The 15,361-nt window shown below is 43.3% G+C and overlaps 1 protein-coding gene across 3 annotated transcripts; it reads left to right on the top strand.

Moving 5' to 3' along the window:
- The first annotated feature begins 1,492 nt into the window (after positions 1–1,492).
- On the top strand, positions 1,493–8,564 carry TMEM254 (transmembrane protein 254). Of its 3 annotated transcripts, none has more exons than XM_033131208.1 (4): positions 1,493–1,656; positions 3,533–3,636; positions 3,834–3,893; positions 8,039–8,564. In XM_033131208.1, exons 1-4 carry the CDS (start codon positions 1,567–1,569, stop codon positions 8,157–8,159), a joined length of 375 nt encoding a protein of 124 aa, XP_032987099.1. In that variant the 5' UTR covers positions 1,493–1,566; the 3' UTR covers positions 8,160–8,564. The 3 variants fall into 3 exon arrangements, with proteins under 3 accessions (XP_032987099.1, XP_032987097.1, XP_032987098.1); XM_033131207.1 differs by lacking the exon at positions 1,493–1,656 and adding an exon at positions 1,665–2,023; XM_033131206.1 differs by lacking the exon at positions 8,039–8,564 and having other exon boundaries at positions 3,834–4,405.
- The last annotated feature ends 6,797 nt before the right edge of the window (positions 8,565–15,361 follow it).

Below are 15,361 nucleotides of genomic sequence, written 5' to 3'. Positions count from 1 at the left end.
ATTAAAAAAGAAAAGAAAAACTCTTCACTGACTCACCTGGGCTAAGGGAGCAAATCAAAACGCCTTAGTCTGACACCTAATGCCATTCATGACCGGGACACTACCTACCTTTTCAGCCTCAACTTCCTTCACTAATTTTCAGTGTTCCTTCTTGCAACAAGAAGTTGCTCCTAATTCTCTGGACACCCGATGCTATCCACATTTTCATAAATTTGTTTAGATTGCTCTCCTCCCACACGCATGATCCTAGAAAAGTGTGGGGGTTTTTGCTGCAGCAGCACCTGCCCCTCCCATGCTAGTCATTAGAACTTCCCTAGGGGGACTATTATCTCTGTACCTCATGATACTGTATTATTTTTTTGTGTGTTGAGTAGAGGGTAGAATTTAAAATATTTTTTTCCAAACAGATAACCAATCATCCTAAAATAATTTAACAAATAGTTCATTCTTTCCTCAATTTGAAATGTTAGCTGTATCAAAATAAATGCTTGGGTGCATGAAAGATCTACCTCTGGAGTATCATTTTCCATTGACTTGTGTGTCAAATACCACATGCTTTTAATTATAGTTCTTCATAGTGTCTTGATACCTTGTAGGCCAAAACAGAATCTTATTTTTGCTCTATTTTGCACATCCCAAATTGCCATTAAGGTTGAACATCTTTTCATGTTTCTCGGCCATTCAAGCTTCCTCTTTTAAGGATGTTCCACTCATATCCTTTACTCATTTGTCTATTACGTATACTGAAGAATTACTTTTTCCAAGTCCCTCAACTTTATGGTACCTTTCATAAAAATGAAGTTTTAAATTTGTTATTTCAGATGCAGTTAAATTGTCAATCTTTCCCCTCTATGGCTTTTAATTTTAATAGCTTGCTAAGTTTCTTTCCCCTCTGTCAAAGGTTGTAAAACTCTTCTTCCGTATTTTCTTCATTGTTTTCAATGTTTAGGTGATTAATCCATCTAGAGGGGAGAGAGATAAAGTATAATGGGGTGAGAGATTTCTCTGCCAATCCAGAAGGGATGGCAATACGGATACCTAGAGGGTAAAGAAGTTAGCCACTCCTGTCACAGGTGGAGAGGGTGTTAGATAGAAGAGAAATTAGGGCCCAGACAGGTTAGGTTAACCAGTCTAAGCGTACGCAAAAAGTTGGAGGTAGCCCATGGCTTAAACCCGGGCAATGTATTCCACAGCCCCTGTTCCTAACTGCTGTGCCCCATGGTGCGATACATCTAATGAAGAGGAAGAGCATTATTTCTCAGAGCACAGCCGAGCTGAAGTTCAAAAATTAGACTCGCGGTTATTAGACTAGTGCGTAAACCACCACCTGTTTCCAACACCTTTATCTTAAACCCGGGAAAGTGACACTCAGAGGGGGTATCGCTTGCAAGAGGATGTCCAGCCCACCAGCCCACGGTCCAGCAGGTGTCGCTCTCCGGGTTTTGCAGCCGGAAGAATCTCCCCCCCCCCCCCGCTGAAGGTGAAAGGGAGCAGCGCCCGCCGAGGCCCCGCCCCCCTCCGCGCGAAGGGGTGCCCTGCGCACTGGCCGAGGAGTGCGCCACCGCGATGGGGTCGACGGGAAGCGATAAGGATTACTTCCAGAGGGGAAGTCTGCTCTGGTTCGCCGTCATCACCCTCTCCTTCGGCTATTACACGGTAAAGGCGGGGAGGGGAGGGAGCGCTCCTTTCAGCGCAGGATTGGCGCCCGCCAGCGGGGACGGGTCGCGCAGGCGCAGTTCCAGCACCCGCGCGCTCTGAATCGCGGGAGAGGGGGCCAGACCCAGGAAGATGCCGGCGCATTGGTCGGCCCGCGCCCTTCGCCTGTGCCCACGTCCTGAGAAACCGGCTACTCAGGCTTTCCCTGGATGGGGGCGGGGACGGCTCCCCACCCGACGACTCTGTGTCTAGGTCTCTCAAGATGGTGGTGGCGAAGTCGGAGGCCGGCAAGGCTGGCACCGCCTACTTCCGTACAGCCAGACCCTTGCCCTCGCTTGTCACGGTGCTGGGACTGGGGTATTTGACGGTGAGGCGATGGAGAGGGCGGGGCGCTGCTTTTGGCCCGCCAGGCCCTCGTAGGCCGAGGGGCGCTGTGGGGCGAGGTGTTGCGCTTGCGCGCCTGGCGATTGCCTAGGTTACTCGTGTAAACGGAAGTTCGATGGCCGCACGGGCCAGTTTCTGCTTTACAGTGTTCCTGCCATTGGGTTCTCGCCCCTGCACGGTTACCACGACTTAACCGAGTCTGAGTAGAGCTCACCCAGGAGAAAGCCAAGTTGACAGACTTTTGTAGGCCTTCGAAATCAGGATAGGGCTTCCGAAGCAGCATGTTTAGAATTGCTTGGAAAACGGGGATAAACCTAAAGGATGGGTAGGGTTTAATTGGTAAGGGCTAGAGAGGATCTAAATGTTGTGGCATAGATGTGGAATCAAGAAGGTAGAGGGTTCTCTCCTGAGAGGAGGAGCTACTTTTCGTCTGGCTGACAGAGTTCGTTTAAAGGATAACGGGAAAGACTCCCGGAAAAGTCGGGGGACTAAGTTGGTGTGATTTTGAACGAAGGCAAAGCTATTTAGATATTTGCCTCGGAGATCCTGGAGATGGGGTATTAGAAGTGTATTTGTCCTGTCCACAATGCTGTTTGTCGTTGTGAAATCTGGCCTGATTTCCTTTGTCCTGATTTCCCCATATATAAACTGGAAGTGTTGAGCTGAAAAAGTGCATTTCTGTTCTGTGATTCTGCGTCTCTGATTAGTTGGAATATAGATGGAGGAAAGCTTCAGTGGCTTCAGGTTGGGATACTGTGCAGTTGGTAGATGGTGCCCCTCCCGTTCCCCTTGCTTCTGGAGGATGCTGTGAAATGTTATGCTATATTTAAATGTTAGGTGTGTAACAACATAATGACAGAGATAATACTGTTCCTGGCTGAGATCTGAATGGGACAACAAATTTTGCACCTGTTGGGTCTTAATTATTCTCAGAAAAGCCTAAACTGACACAGGTTACAACACAGAGACTGAGGGAAAGTTGGTAAAATTACAAAAACCTTATATGATTAAGTAGTTGCTATTAGCACTTCACGAACCTGATCTCACTTATTTTCCAATTTTGTGCCGTGGATCAGACCCAGTTTTAGAGGTAGGAAAAGTGAAAGAAGAGAAGGGGGTTCTAAATTAAATGGGGGTTTGGCCCAAAACCGTAGTTTCTGCAGTAAAGAAGCTAGCCAGGCTAAACATAAACTCTTAAAATTTGTTAATAACTTATATAAAATAATGTTTTGGTAGAATTCATTAAGAATAGAAGTCATCTAACCTGGGCACTGAGTCTGAAAACCACAGTTTCCTCAGCATAAATCTCCCACCAGAATAGCTTTTAGAAAATAGAAGTTGAAAGTGGAAGCCCGGATGATTTAGTTCAGAGTTTCTTTGGTCTGTTCTTATTCTTGTAGAATCAGGATTATTTCATAGCCTCTCTCAAAAACAAACATTTTCTGATTTAAGTGACCCTAATAGGTATTCTGTGCCTCTGCTTCTCTTTCAGTGGGTTGTCTTCTGGCCTCAGAGTATTCCTTATCAGAGCCTAGGGCCCCTGGGCCCCTTCACGCAGTACTTGGTGGACCATCATCATGCCCTCCTACACAATGGGTAAGGAGCGCTGCAGGATGCGCAGTGGACACTGCCGCTCCAGTCTCACTGGAGACCCGGGAGGCCTGCACTTGCCTTTATATATCTAAGAGTGGTTGGTGCTAGTTCACATTCGAGCACCTTTCTTTTTGAGGTTTCTGTGTTAGATTTCATCAGCAGATAACCATCACCTTAAACTAGATTGCCCTTTGTTTCAGGTATTGGATTGCTTGGCTGATTCACATTGGAGAGTCATTGTATGCCATGGCATTGTGCAAGTAAGTGTTTTTAATAGGTCTTTGTCTCTTTTCTCTTGGTATCTGATATAAGTTGAGAGTAGCCACGTTTAAATAATTCATGCACTTGTAGGCTGAGAGCACATTCAGGGTAGAGTTGAATCCCCACGCCTAATACGGAACCTAACCCAAAGGAGTACCCAATAAATATTTAATGAATGAATTCATTTCATTGGTGTTAGTTAATCAGTTATTTAGTTACTTAACTCAGATGATTTTCCTTATTTTTTTAAAAAAATTCTCTGCCTAGTCCCAACTAGAACAAAAGATTAGGAGGCTGTCATCTAGTTTGAAAAAGAGCTGAGTTATAGACTGAGGCCATTGATTCTCAATTCTAGTTTCACAAATGAATCGCGTGAGGAGCTTTTTCAAAATACACAAGTCTGGTTTCCAGACCCACAGATCCTGATCTGGTAGGCCTTGTTTTAGAAGTGGGAATATGTTATTTTTACAGGCTCCACAGATAATTCTGGGATGCAGTGCAAGTTAAAAACCCCTTGACTAGAAGCTACTCAGCAGACGCCAGTGTAGGTGAATACTGTGTGAGAGTGCTAGAAAGATTCTCTTTACATTTGCACCTGTGTAGCATACACAGAAAGTGTGGTGTAATGAAAGAGTTGGTTATAGTAATGCCAAATTGCTTTGCATTTTTTTTCTGGTCAAGATTAACTGTCACTTCTATTGTTGCATTACTTCTAAAAATAGAAAATGAGGTAGTTTATTACTAAAAGTTTTAATAAAAACAATTAATGTATATTGGGTGTACAGTATGCCAGACACTGCTAAGTGCTTTAAATAGATTATGTTACTCTATTTTCTGGTTGATTAAACAAGCTGGACTTTCCAGGAGAGGAGCAGAAAGCAGCTTTGGTCTTTCTCACCCCTCTCCAAGTACCCTGTTTCCCCAAAAATAAGACCTAGCCGGACAATCAGCTCTACGTCTTTTGGAGCAAAAGCCAGTTTTATATAATATAAGACCCGATCTTACAGTAAAATAAGACCGGTCTTATATAAATTTTTGCTCCAAAAGACACATTAGAGCTGATTATCCGGCTAGGTCTTATTTTTGGGGAAACACGGTAAATTCACCCTGTGGGTTGTTGTCTGCGTCCCACCCCAGCCCTGGATGAAAAGAAATCTTAAGCACTTCCTGTGCTATTATCCAGCTAGTCCAATCTAGTCATTGAAACTATTAACTGACCTAATTCAGAAAGTCTGTTCTCATCCGGCTGGGACTCTGGAGCCTGCTGTGGGGAAGAGAGCACATTTAATGTCTTCTCTCTCATTCCACCTTTTTCCCTACTAGCTAGCAGCTGCTTGTGGCCCCTTGGGATGGTGAGAGTGGTTAGGGGAAACAGGGTACAGTCTTGCCTTGTGAACAGGCAGCTGGGTGCTGTGGATGCTGCATACCCAGTGTTGGCTCTTCTCTCCAGAAGAGAATTTGGGGAAAACGGCCCATCACTAGGGATCTCCCTTCTGCACTTCCCCTGAGGACGCCTCCTCCATCATACCGCTTGCAGTTTCCCCTCAGGATCAGTTATTGGTGTGGGGGGAAGCCCCTTTATTGAGGTCTTTTCTACCCTTCGGTTAGGCCTCTGGGGTGGGGTCCCTTTTACGCCCACCATGCCAGTGCACTTCCACAGGATCTGTATGGCTCACAATAACAGCTTTTTGTCCCTCCATGGGATAAACCTGCAAGCGTGTGCAGTACAGCCATGTATCTTTGCTCTCCCATCAGGCAAGCAGACCAGTCTTTAAACTTTTGAAACAGATGTTATTCCCTTCCCCAAATTCCAGAGGACTCCTGTCAAGCTCTCTAACTGGTTCTGTTGAAGCTGTTCTTTGGCCTTGACTTGTGATAGGAAATGCCGCAGCATTAGTCGTTTACTAAAATGACCTCTTTCCAATGTCCCCTTCAGCCTCTCAGTGAAATCTCAGCTTGGAGGGGTGTGGTCCAGCCCCTCAACTTACAGTGTTGGGCTGCCTGACACCTGTTTTGTTACTGGTATTTGGAGCCTCTAATGAAAACCAAATGACTCAAATTTAATATCCTGCTATCCAGTTTTTGAAGGGCAGAGGGCGAGCAGGCATGTAGAGGTTAGGTCACTATTATCATGTCCTTGAAATCATTTCTTTATGGTCTAACATGTTGCAGTGTAACATTGGTCACTATAAAACAGAAGCAATATTCCTTTTGAATCACGAATGAATAAATTTAAGTGAGTGATGACTACACAAAGACATGTAGTACATTTGTAACCTCCCAAATCCCACTATGCAGCAGCAAAAAGGAACTGGTGAATTCCATTTAGCCAGAGATAAGATTGGACTATATGTTTGACTTTATAGTCACCATAATATATATATATATATATATATACACACACACACACACATACATATAGATATAAAATATGCCTATTTCTCCATGTCTGTACCGATAAGATGACTCATTCATTTTATTAGTGCATAGTATTTTGTCCTGTGGATGTGCCTTAATTATACAAAGTCCCTTCTGATGGGCTTTTAAGCCTAATTTTTACTATTTAAAGTAGCACTGTGAACGTGAATTTCTCATACATCCTGGCCCACTTTGATATATATTTCATTTTTTTATTTGCTGGTAGAATGTATGAATGTAGTCGATTTTTATCTATTAGCTTTACACCCAGTGGCCTTGCTAAATTCATTTGTGAATTCTAATAGTTCATCTGTCGATTTTTTTAGTTTCTAGGTATATAATTGTGTCTAGAAAGAAAGACAGTTTTATTTCTTCCTTTCAATTCTGTGTATCCTTTAATTATGTGTGTTTCTTATTGCACTGGCTAGTGCCTCCAGCATGGTGTTTACTAGAAGTGGTGAGACTAGGCATCCTTGCCTTACTCTTGATCAAAGGGAAAGCTTTCAACATTTTGCATCATGTTTTTTCCTAGAGTTGTGTAGATCTCCTCTATCGGAATAAGGAAGTTCCATTCTATTTCTAAGTTTGCTGAGAACCTTGATTCAGTATGAATGTTGAAATTTATCAGTGCTTATGCATACTTAAGATGATCATAGAATTTTTCTCCTTTAATTTGTTAGTGTGGAAAATTACAGTTGATGGGTCCACTTATAGGCTACTTTTTTTCAGTGAATGCAGTCGGCCCTCCATATCCACGGGTTTTGCATCCATGGATTCAACCAACTGCTAATTGAAAATAGCATCTTCAGTCCGCAGTTGAGAATCCGCAGATGTGGAAGGCCGACTGTATGCATTGTTCTACGTCATTTTATATAAGGGACTTGAGCATTCTTTGATTTTTTTTTTTTCGTATTTGCAGGGGGTCCTGGAATCAATCCCTTGCAGATACTAAGGGCTGGCTGTACTTAAGTTTTGGGGGAGTTGAAAAGTTAAACGCAGATTTTCAATTGTGTGGAGGGTCACTACCCGTAGCCCCCACATTCTTCAAGGGTCAACTGTATATCGTTTTTACCTATGTTGTGTTTAAATTTTGTTTTAAATTAAAAGTCATCCACATGAGGCTTATTTATATACAGATGAGACTGTAAAAATCCATTCACTTCAATTGGGTCATTTTCTTTTGAGCTTTGTTTTAAGCAGTTGAGTTACAGGTGTTTATTATTACTATATGCCAGGCCCTTTACTAAGTATTTTCTGTATGTTATTTTATAAATCATCTCAAAACTTGATGAGATAAATATTATTATTCCTATTTTTCAGACAAGGAAACTCGTTCTGAGAGACAGTGAGTGATTTGCCCAAGGTCACAGCTGTCCACGCTGGGATTTACATTGGTCTATCTTTAAAACACTTGCTCTAAAGCCATACCACTGCTTTTTTAACCCTATCCGCTCATCAAAATCACGCGAGAAACAGCTTTATAATACAATGCTCCGGGCAGTAGCCGGACTGCTTCTCAGGGACGAGTGTGCCATTCTAAATGCACACACAAAAAATGAAAATAAATGAACTAACCATTCGCGTTAAGAAGCTGGAAGAAAATGGCAAAATAAACTCAATGAAAGTAGATAGAAGCAGGATATTTTTTTAAAAATTGAAGACAATAACTCTTCTGAGGACATAACATTCAAATTCTGGTGGTTACATTTTTCTTTTTGTTTTTTAGGTCTAAAGGCATCACGGATGGTCGGGCTCAATTCCTCTGGTTCCTGCAGACTTTCCTCTTTGGGATAGCCTCCCTCTCCATCTTGATTGCTTATCGACCAAAACGCCAAAAACGAACTTAAAGAAGATACACAAAAGCTTTCTCTACTCTTTGATATCCAATCTCACCTTTTTTTTTGCGGGGGGTGGGGGGGTGCTGTATTTATTCCATCTTTCTATTTTCTAGAAAGTTAAGATCCTCTAGTTATTCATTATATCATATGCTCTGGTTGAACTTTAGTAGATAACAGGAAAAGATTTTAGCTTTTCAAATCTGCCCACTAACCTATTTGGCAGAGGGCTTCCAGCTACCTTCCTGGGCTGTGTTGGTGCTCTCTCCCTATCATCTGTTTTAAGCCGTCTACTAAATTTGCTTGTTAGTAGACCTCTGCTCCCACCTTCTGACTAGAACATGGTACCCTTCCCGCCACCATCTTAGCTCTCCTTTCCCAAAATGTTTTCTACCTTTTTGGACCCAGGTGGAGTGACCCGTCCACCACACATCAATTCCACACACATTTATTATTAGCACCTGTGAGGCAGGGTCTTATCCTCTCAATCTTCCATTTCTCACACTGCCGAGAAAGACGAGGAAGATAAGCAAGTGCCTGGAGTGGGGTGGGCTGAGCATTTACGTACAGGCACGAAGGAGGCGCTGACACCCAGGAGGAGAGGACTGGGGAATGCCTTTCCTGATCCTACCAGCCAGAGTGATCCTTCCCTCCACATGGCCCCTGGGACAAAGTGCTGTGTAGTGTTCGGGGCTCTGGTGGCCACTGCTGGATTGCCGCTTCAAGCCAGCACCACATCTCAGACAGCTTTCTTTTTCCTCTAGCACCTGCCCCATGGCCTTGCACACAGGTGTTCTATCAGTGTTTACTGAACAAAGGAGGGAAACTCTGATTTCACTTTCCAGGATCATTCCAATTTTTATGTGAAAACTGCAGAACCCACTCAGGGTACCTTCATCTCAAAGAAAAGCAGGGGACAGCTCACGAATGGTAGCACCAAGTTTCTTTGGGTTCCCTGGTGGGATACCTGTATCTCTTTCACACTTTCCTATTCTTGGTCCCTTTCTCCAGACTCTGTAGCTGTCTCCCTCCAGCTTTGTCTTACTCCAACTCAGACATTCCTGTCCTAGGGATTCTAGCCCCTGGGAGATCGAGCTGGTTACTGTCTCTCCCATTTACCTCATTATACCTTATTACTACTGATTGGTTGGGGCAGGACGTTCATTGACTCTGTCCCCTGACCCTGGTAGAATGACTGTCACCTCTAGGACCCATGAGGGCTCCTTTCCTGGAGAACCACCTGCTTGTTCACTAGGGACTAGAACTTTTCCTTCCATGATGCAACAGGGTGTGTTATTTTCTTAAGCAAAATTTATGAGAAACAACCCCCTCCCGGTAAAAAGAGCCCCCAAGAAAAAGCACAATCCTGAAAGATTATGGACTAGAATTGTTTCTGGTGGAGATCAATTTCTACAAATCTCAGTCTTTCTCTGTTTCTCTTCTGATGAAGGGGTTGCTTGTTGGTAAGGAAAAAGATTTTAGAGTTAAACATCATGGAAGTCCAACCCAGATTTTTTAAAAGTATGGTCCTCTCCAAGGGAAATAATGACAATAATATTAATGGTTCCAGGAACAATAAGGCCGATTATTGACTGAAATTGATTAACTTGAATAAAATGCTCTTCAATCAATGCTGTTTTTGTATGTCAGTTTGAATATATTGTCACACATCCGATTCTTTTCTCAAATAGACACTATTATGGAACTGTTAGTCCAGTTTAGATACCAAGGATTTTTTGTTCACTGATAAATGCAGAATGCCCTAGCTGTGGGGCATACACTCCTCATGCTTATAGAGCTGCCCGCAGCCCACTTAAGTCCTCCACACACACACAGCTACAGGTGGACGTGAACGTCCCCTTTCATTGTAGGATTGTCCTCTAGTTTCCATTTAAAATTTCATTCAGCATTTGATACAGTCTAGCAGCAAGTGAGAGGAGTAGTCTTGACTTTATAAATGCCAGAAGTATAAAATCCTGTAATCTCATTTGGGGTCATGGCTTACAGCAAGAAGGAATCGTGAGGGAGCAAATGGTGCAGGTCATTCATTTTTATTGTCCCATGAACTGCATCCCATCAGGTAAAAGAACATCACAGAGACAGCCCAGTCCCTAGCTGATCGTGTGTTTCTCCCCTCCGTCATAGCTCAAGAGTTTAGAAATAAGTCTGTGAAGCAAGAAATAAACAGAAAAGTGGAGACATCTTGGCTTCGTGTTGCATCACAGTGGTGATACAGTAGAAACATCTTTATGTTGAGTTTGGATGAGAAAAGGCCGGAGGCATTTTGGTGGAAGCAACCATGGAGGCCAAACAAACTAGACTGTTTTGTTTCCCATCTCTTTCCCCCACCCCAAAGATGTCAAGAGCATGTATAGTTTGGAAGAACAAAAAAGGTCCCATGGAAGAAAAGCAACCAAAAAACTAATGATCTCACTAAAATAACAGGCCAGATTTATAAACTATTTTCCTATATTCCACGTGTTTGTGACTATGCAATCAGTCTAAATATGTTTCATAAGCCATGGTTTTAAAACAAGTCTTGGGTTTAAGAGGCTATATTCCTATTGAAGAGGTTATACATTTTGCTAAAGAGGTTCTTTAGCAAAACAACTTGCTGTTTGAGAGCCGGTATTTACATGGGGAGCCTGAAAACAGAAGTTGGAGAACCTGCATTGAGGTTAAAAAACAAAGTGCAGTCACAGTTTTATCTTTGCCCCAGCCCTTCCTGGAGCCTTATTAATTAAAGCTCTTAGTTTAGCAGCCTGGGTTGTAAGTATCATTTATCCTTCTCTATCTTATCAGCACAGACAATAAAGGAAAGAAATGCCAGTGGGGCAACTGAGTAATAATATTTGAAATCCGTGAGACCCTTCTCTCTGCAGGGTCCCTTGTCCACATCAAATTGGGAATTGTGGTTCCCTTTTCATTAAGGTTGGACAATGAGAGTCATTTCATGTTTTTCTTTATAAAGAGGAAATCTATACTCTGATCCCACAGTGGACACTTGAAAATCCTATTCAAAATACTGTATTTGCAATTTCTATCAACAAACATTTTAAGCTGGTTCCTAAACTTTCTTAATAGGGTTGAGTATACCAATTGCCTCGTTTCTGTTTATAGTAAGTCATAAAGTGGGATTAGGGAATACCTTTGGCATACTAATACTGTTCAGGGAAATATTCATGAAAGAATTCTTCCTTTTTCCTTGTACCAACACATGGCACAGGATGTTCCTAAAAATAAAAATTACTCAATAAAAATTGCCACTAAAATTGAAATTTTGACACGCGAGAAATGAGAGGAATGGCACCTATGATATAAAGTAGGGAAATATTCCCAAAACTCAGGTATGTAGGGACCACCCCCACAACTAGTCATGTCTACACTACACCTGAATTCACTTAAAAAAAAATTATCCTAAGTAAGAATAGCTATGAAATGCCAGGTCTAGTTCATTATAGTTTTCTCTAATACATGTGAGAATAAAGCATAATGATTACCTAAAGTCACCACGCATACTAATGATACATTCAGGACACTATTGATAATAAAAAAGTATTACACTACTAAGACCGAAGTGGGGGGTTTAACCTGGCTCTAGGATTTTAGGCAAGTTCCTTACCTTCCTGGACCTCAGTTTCATCATTAGAAAGAGTATGAATAATTTCACATCGTGGCTGGAATGAACACAGGATGGCAAATTTAAATAAAATCATCTAGATAGGGCAACTTTGTAAACTGTAACAGGAGTAGAGTTTTACTGGAAGGTTGGTAATTGCTGATGACGCATCTTGTGCTGCCCAGACTTGACCACGCAGGAGGATCACTTGAGATCTGGTGAAAATGCAGGTTCCAGTGAGTGTGGAGAGGGTGAAAGAGTCTGCATGTCCAGCAGGCTCTCGGGTGATAATGCTGCTGGCCTGCGGACCCCTTTGAGTTTTAGAGAAAATTTAGGAATCCAACTGTTCGGCTCCGATTTCATGAGGCTTGGGGTTGATTTCTGTATGTGCCAACATGTTTTTGTCAATAAGAAAAACGGCTAAACACCCTCACTGGGAGCTCAGCATGCAATGCAAACAACAATTGGTATAGAGCAGTGGTGGGACTAAAAATGCTGATGAAATTAGCCAACTGCCATAGCTGCTTGCTCCTCCCTCCTTGAAAATAAAAGTTTGGGACTGAGGTCTTTGAAAGTAAAAAGAATCTGATAGTTTTCAAATACTGATTTTGATCTAGACACTGATCCTTGAGCATAGAAGTGGGCGGCAACAGTGGCCAGGGCAGTGTCCTGTCAATATCAGCAACACAAAAGCCCCACGGGGGTGTGGGGGGGTGGGGGGAGAGTTCATGAAAATACTAGACACAGGCATTCACTTCACCACTGTGGGGACAGAGCCCCAAAAAGCAGTTTCCAGGCTCTCGGCCTCACATAGAAAGGTGCTGGCTCAGGTAGTAAATGGCCGTCGACTGTAATCAAATGGCCAGCAGCTGTGGCTAGTTGGCCGTCAGCTGTAACCAGTGAGCCATTGGCCACTAATATAACTGCCGTGGCTAGGCTAGCAGAAAAAGGGGGGCTAGCAATGAGATGGTGGCTGAGCCTGCAAGCGGCACAGTGAGGGTTGAGAATTGTGTTGCTCCTGGTTCCTGTTTCTCCAACCCAGCCGCCAGCGAGAGTATAGAGATATGACTCCCCTACTTATGGCTCCGTGGGTGTTCCTTTTTGGCCTCACCATGTCGTGCGTTCTTGTGTGGGGAGTGGGACCAGAGACCCTGCCTGACACCCCGCATGACAACTGGTCCAGCGAGCAGAGTCTCCTGCATGACAACCATGGTCCTGACCAAATCACCAGGATTTTAGATTATGTTGTTATTTCTTCCTAAAGTTTTAAAGTGAAACTTGAGGCAAAAGAGTGACCAGTGGGAGGCAGCTGGACGGCTCAGTTGGTTAGACCACGAGCTCTCAACAACAAGATTGCTGGTTCAATTCCCACATGGGATGGTGGCTGTGCCCCCTGGAACTAAAGACTGAAAATGGCGACTGGACTTGGAGCTGAGCTGCGCCCTCCACAACTAGATTGAGGAACAATGACTTGACTTGGAGCTGATGAGCCCTGGAGAAACACACTGTCCCCCAATATTCCCCAATTAATAAAAAAAAAAAAAAAAAAGAGTGACCAGCGGATTGGCATCAAACAGATTCATTAAGGGTTCTGTGGTTCCTGGATTCTCATCTCTAAATCACTGATTCCAACACAGACTGCACCTGGCCTCAGCCCTCCCCCACTGCATATTACCAGACATGCTGGTTTGATGCCCCAGGGAAAAACGAGCTCACAGCCGAATAACTGGACAGCCGAGGACAATGAGTATGTGCTGAGCCACACACATTATCTGAAAGAGAAGTGTCAGAACAGAAGGCTGGGAATCTAAAAACGTTCCTTAAGTAGGAGATAATAGAGTTAATAAGAGAAAATATTAGCAATATGAAATAAGAAAAAGAAGTCATTTTTAAAAGCTAAGTGAAAATATTAGGCATGAAAAATATAATAGTTGAAATAAAGAATCTAGTAAATGAAAATAGAACGAGTGAAATAAAATGGATGGAGTTGAAGAAAGAACTAGCGAACACAAGATTGAGGAAGTCTCACAGTAGGAAAATATAAAATATGGAAGAAAAACTTGGAAATGTGATTGATTAATATAGAAATGCAACGCCTGGGCAATAGTCCCAGATGGAGAGAAAGGTAAATGGAGTAAAAATATTTGAAGAAATAATGGAAATAAATTTCCCTTAAATGACCTCATTTGAAAGGGCTTAAAAAGGGCCAAACAAATGAGATAAGGAAAAATCCATTCCTAAACAATAAAATTTAAGAATAATAAGGACAAGAGAAAACTCTAAAAGCTTCTGAAGAGAAAGAGCAGATCACCTCTAAAGGAATGACAATGAGATGGATGTCACACAACGGTGACCGGAGAGTGGGCCCTTCTCAGTGCCATGTCCTGGTTCTTGGCGTCTCGAGCAAAGACTTGAACGAGATACAGAAATACAGTGGTGAAAGAGCAGTTTATTAGAAGTGAAAGTACACTCCAAAGAGATAGGAGTGGGCCCGAGCACAAGACGATGGCTCAAGGGCCGTCGTTATTAGAACAAAGTGTACTCCAAAGGGACAGGACCAAGCCTGAGCAAAAGCGTGGCTCAAGAGGCACTGACTGGTGAGGACTAGGAGTTTTTATTTCCTTTCTTTCTAGAATGGACTACTCCTGCCTAGGTGTGGAGCCACTTGATCGATGCCTGTGATTGACAAGAGGCTATTACCTCATCTTTTTAGACTGTGCACGTTCCTTCCCAGAATTCAGTCTGTTATAATGATATTAATGAACTTCTGGTCATATGCATGATATTATAATGATGGTATAATGAGGCCCAGGTGAAATGAAGGTCATTGTAGCCTTCACTGCTCATGTGTGAGTGACTGGTCTAATCTAGTCAGGTAGTTGTGCTTTCTGGTGTCCTCATAGTGGTTAATGATTATGGTAGATAAGGGGAAAATTTGGGCATAGAGGGGAGGTTTTGGGAGGTCTTTGGGCGGTCGCTGTCTGCGGGCCGTGTTGAACGTGCAGGAATGTCTGGAGACCCCATTCCTATCTCTAACTGCCTGCTTCATTTTCCCCTGAGAGGCGTGATCCCCATAAATCTCTATGGGAAGTTGAGGGACAGGAGGTCTCTTCTTCTGTATCTGCTTCCTGCTGAATGTGCTCGTTGTCCCTGCCTATCGGGGATTCATGGGACTCTCGGCCTATCTGATCTTAGATGACATGAAGGGGTCTTGGGATCTGTCTGGGAAGACCACATTGGCCTCTGTGGGGACAGAGCCAGGAGTGCATTTCCAGGCTCTCGGCATCACATGGAAAGGTGCTGGCTCAGGTAGTAAATGGCCATCAACTGTGATGGGATGGCCATCAGCTGTGGCTAGGTGGCCGTCAGCTGTCACCAGTGAGCCACTGGCCACTAATATAACTGCCGTGGCTACGCTAGCAGCAAATGGGGGCCAGCAAGAAGATGGTGACTGAGCTAGCAAGAGCGATTGCAGTTAGCATGGCGGGTTGCAGATCCTGTGGCTCCTGCTTCCTGTGTCTCCAACCCAGCCGCCAGCGAGATTATAATGGTATGACTCCCCTATCTATGGCTCCGTGGGTGTTCCTTTTTGGCC

This window comes from Rhinolophus ferrumequinum, chromosome 16 (genome assembly GCF_004115265.2).
Source record: "Rhinolophus ferrumequinum isolate MPI-CBG mRhiFer1 chromosome 16, mRhiFer1_v1.p, whole genome shotgun sequence".
NCBI classification, from domain to species: domain Eukaryota; kingdom Metazoa; phylum Chordata; class Mammalia; order Chiroptera; family Rhinolophidae; genus Rhinolophus; species Rhinolophus ferrumequinum.
Note: the sequence above shows the minus strand (reverse complement) of the source record. Positions and strands in the feature narration are given on the sequence as shown.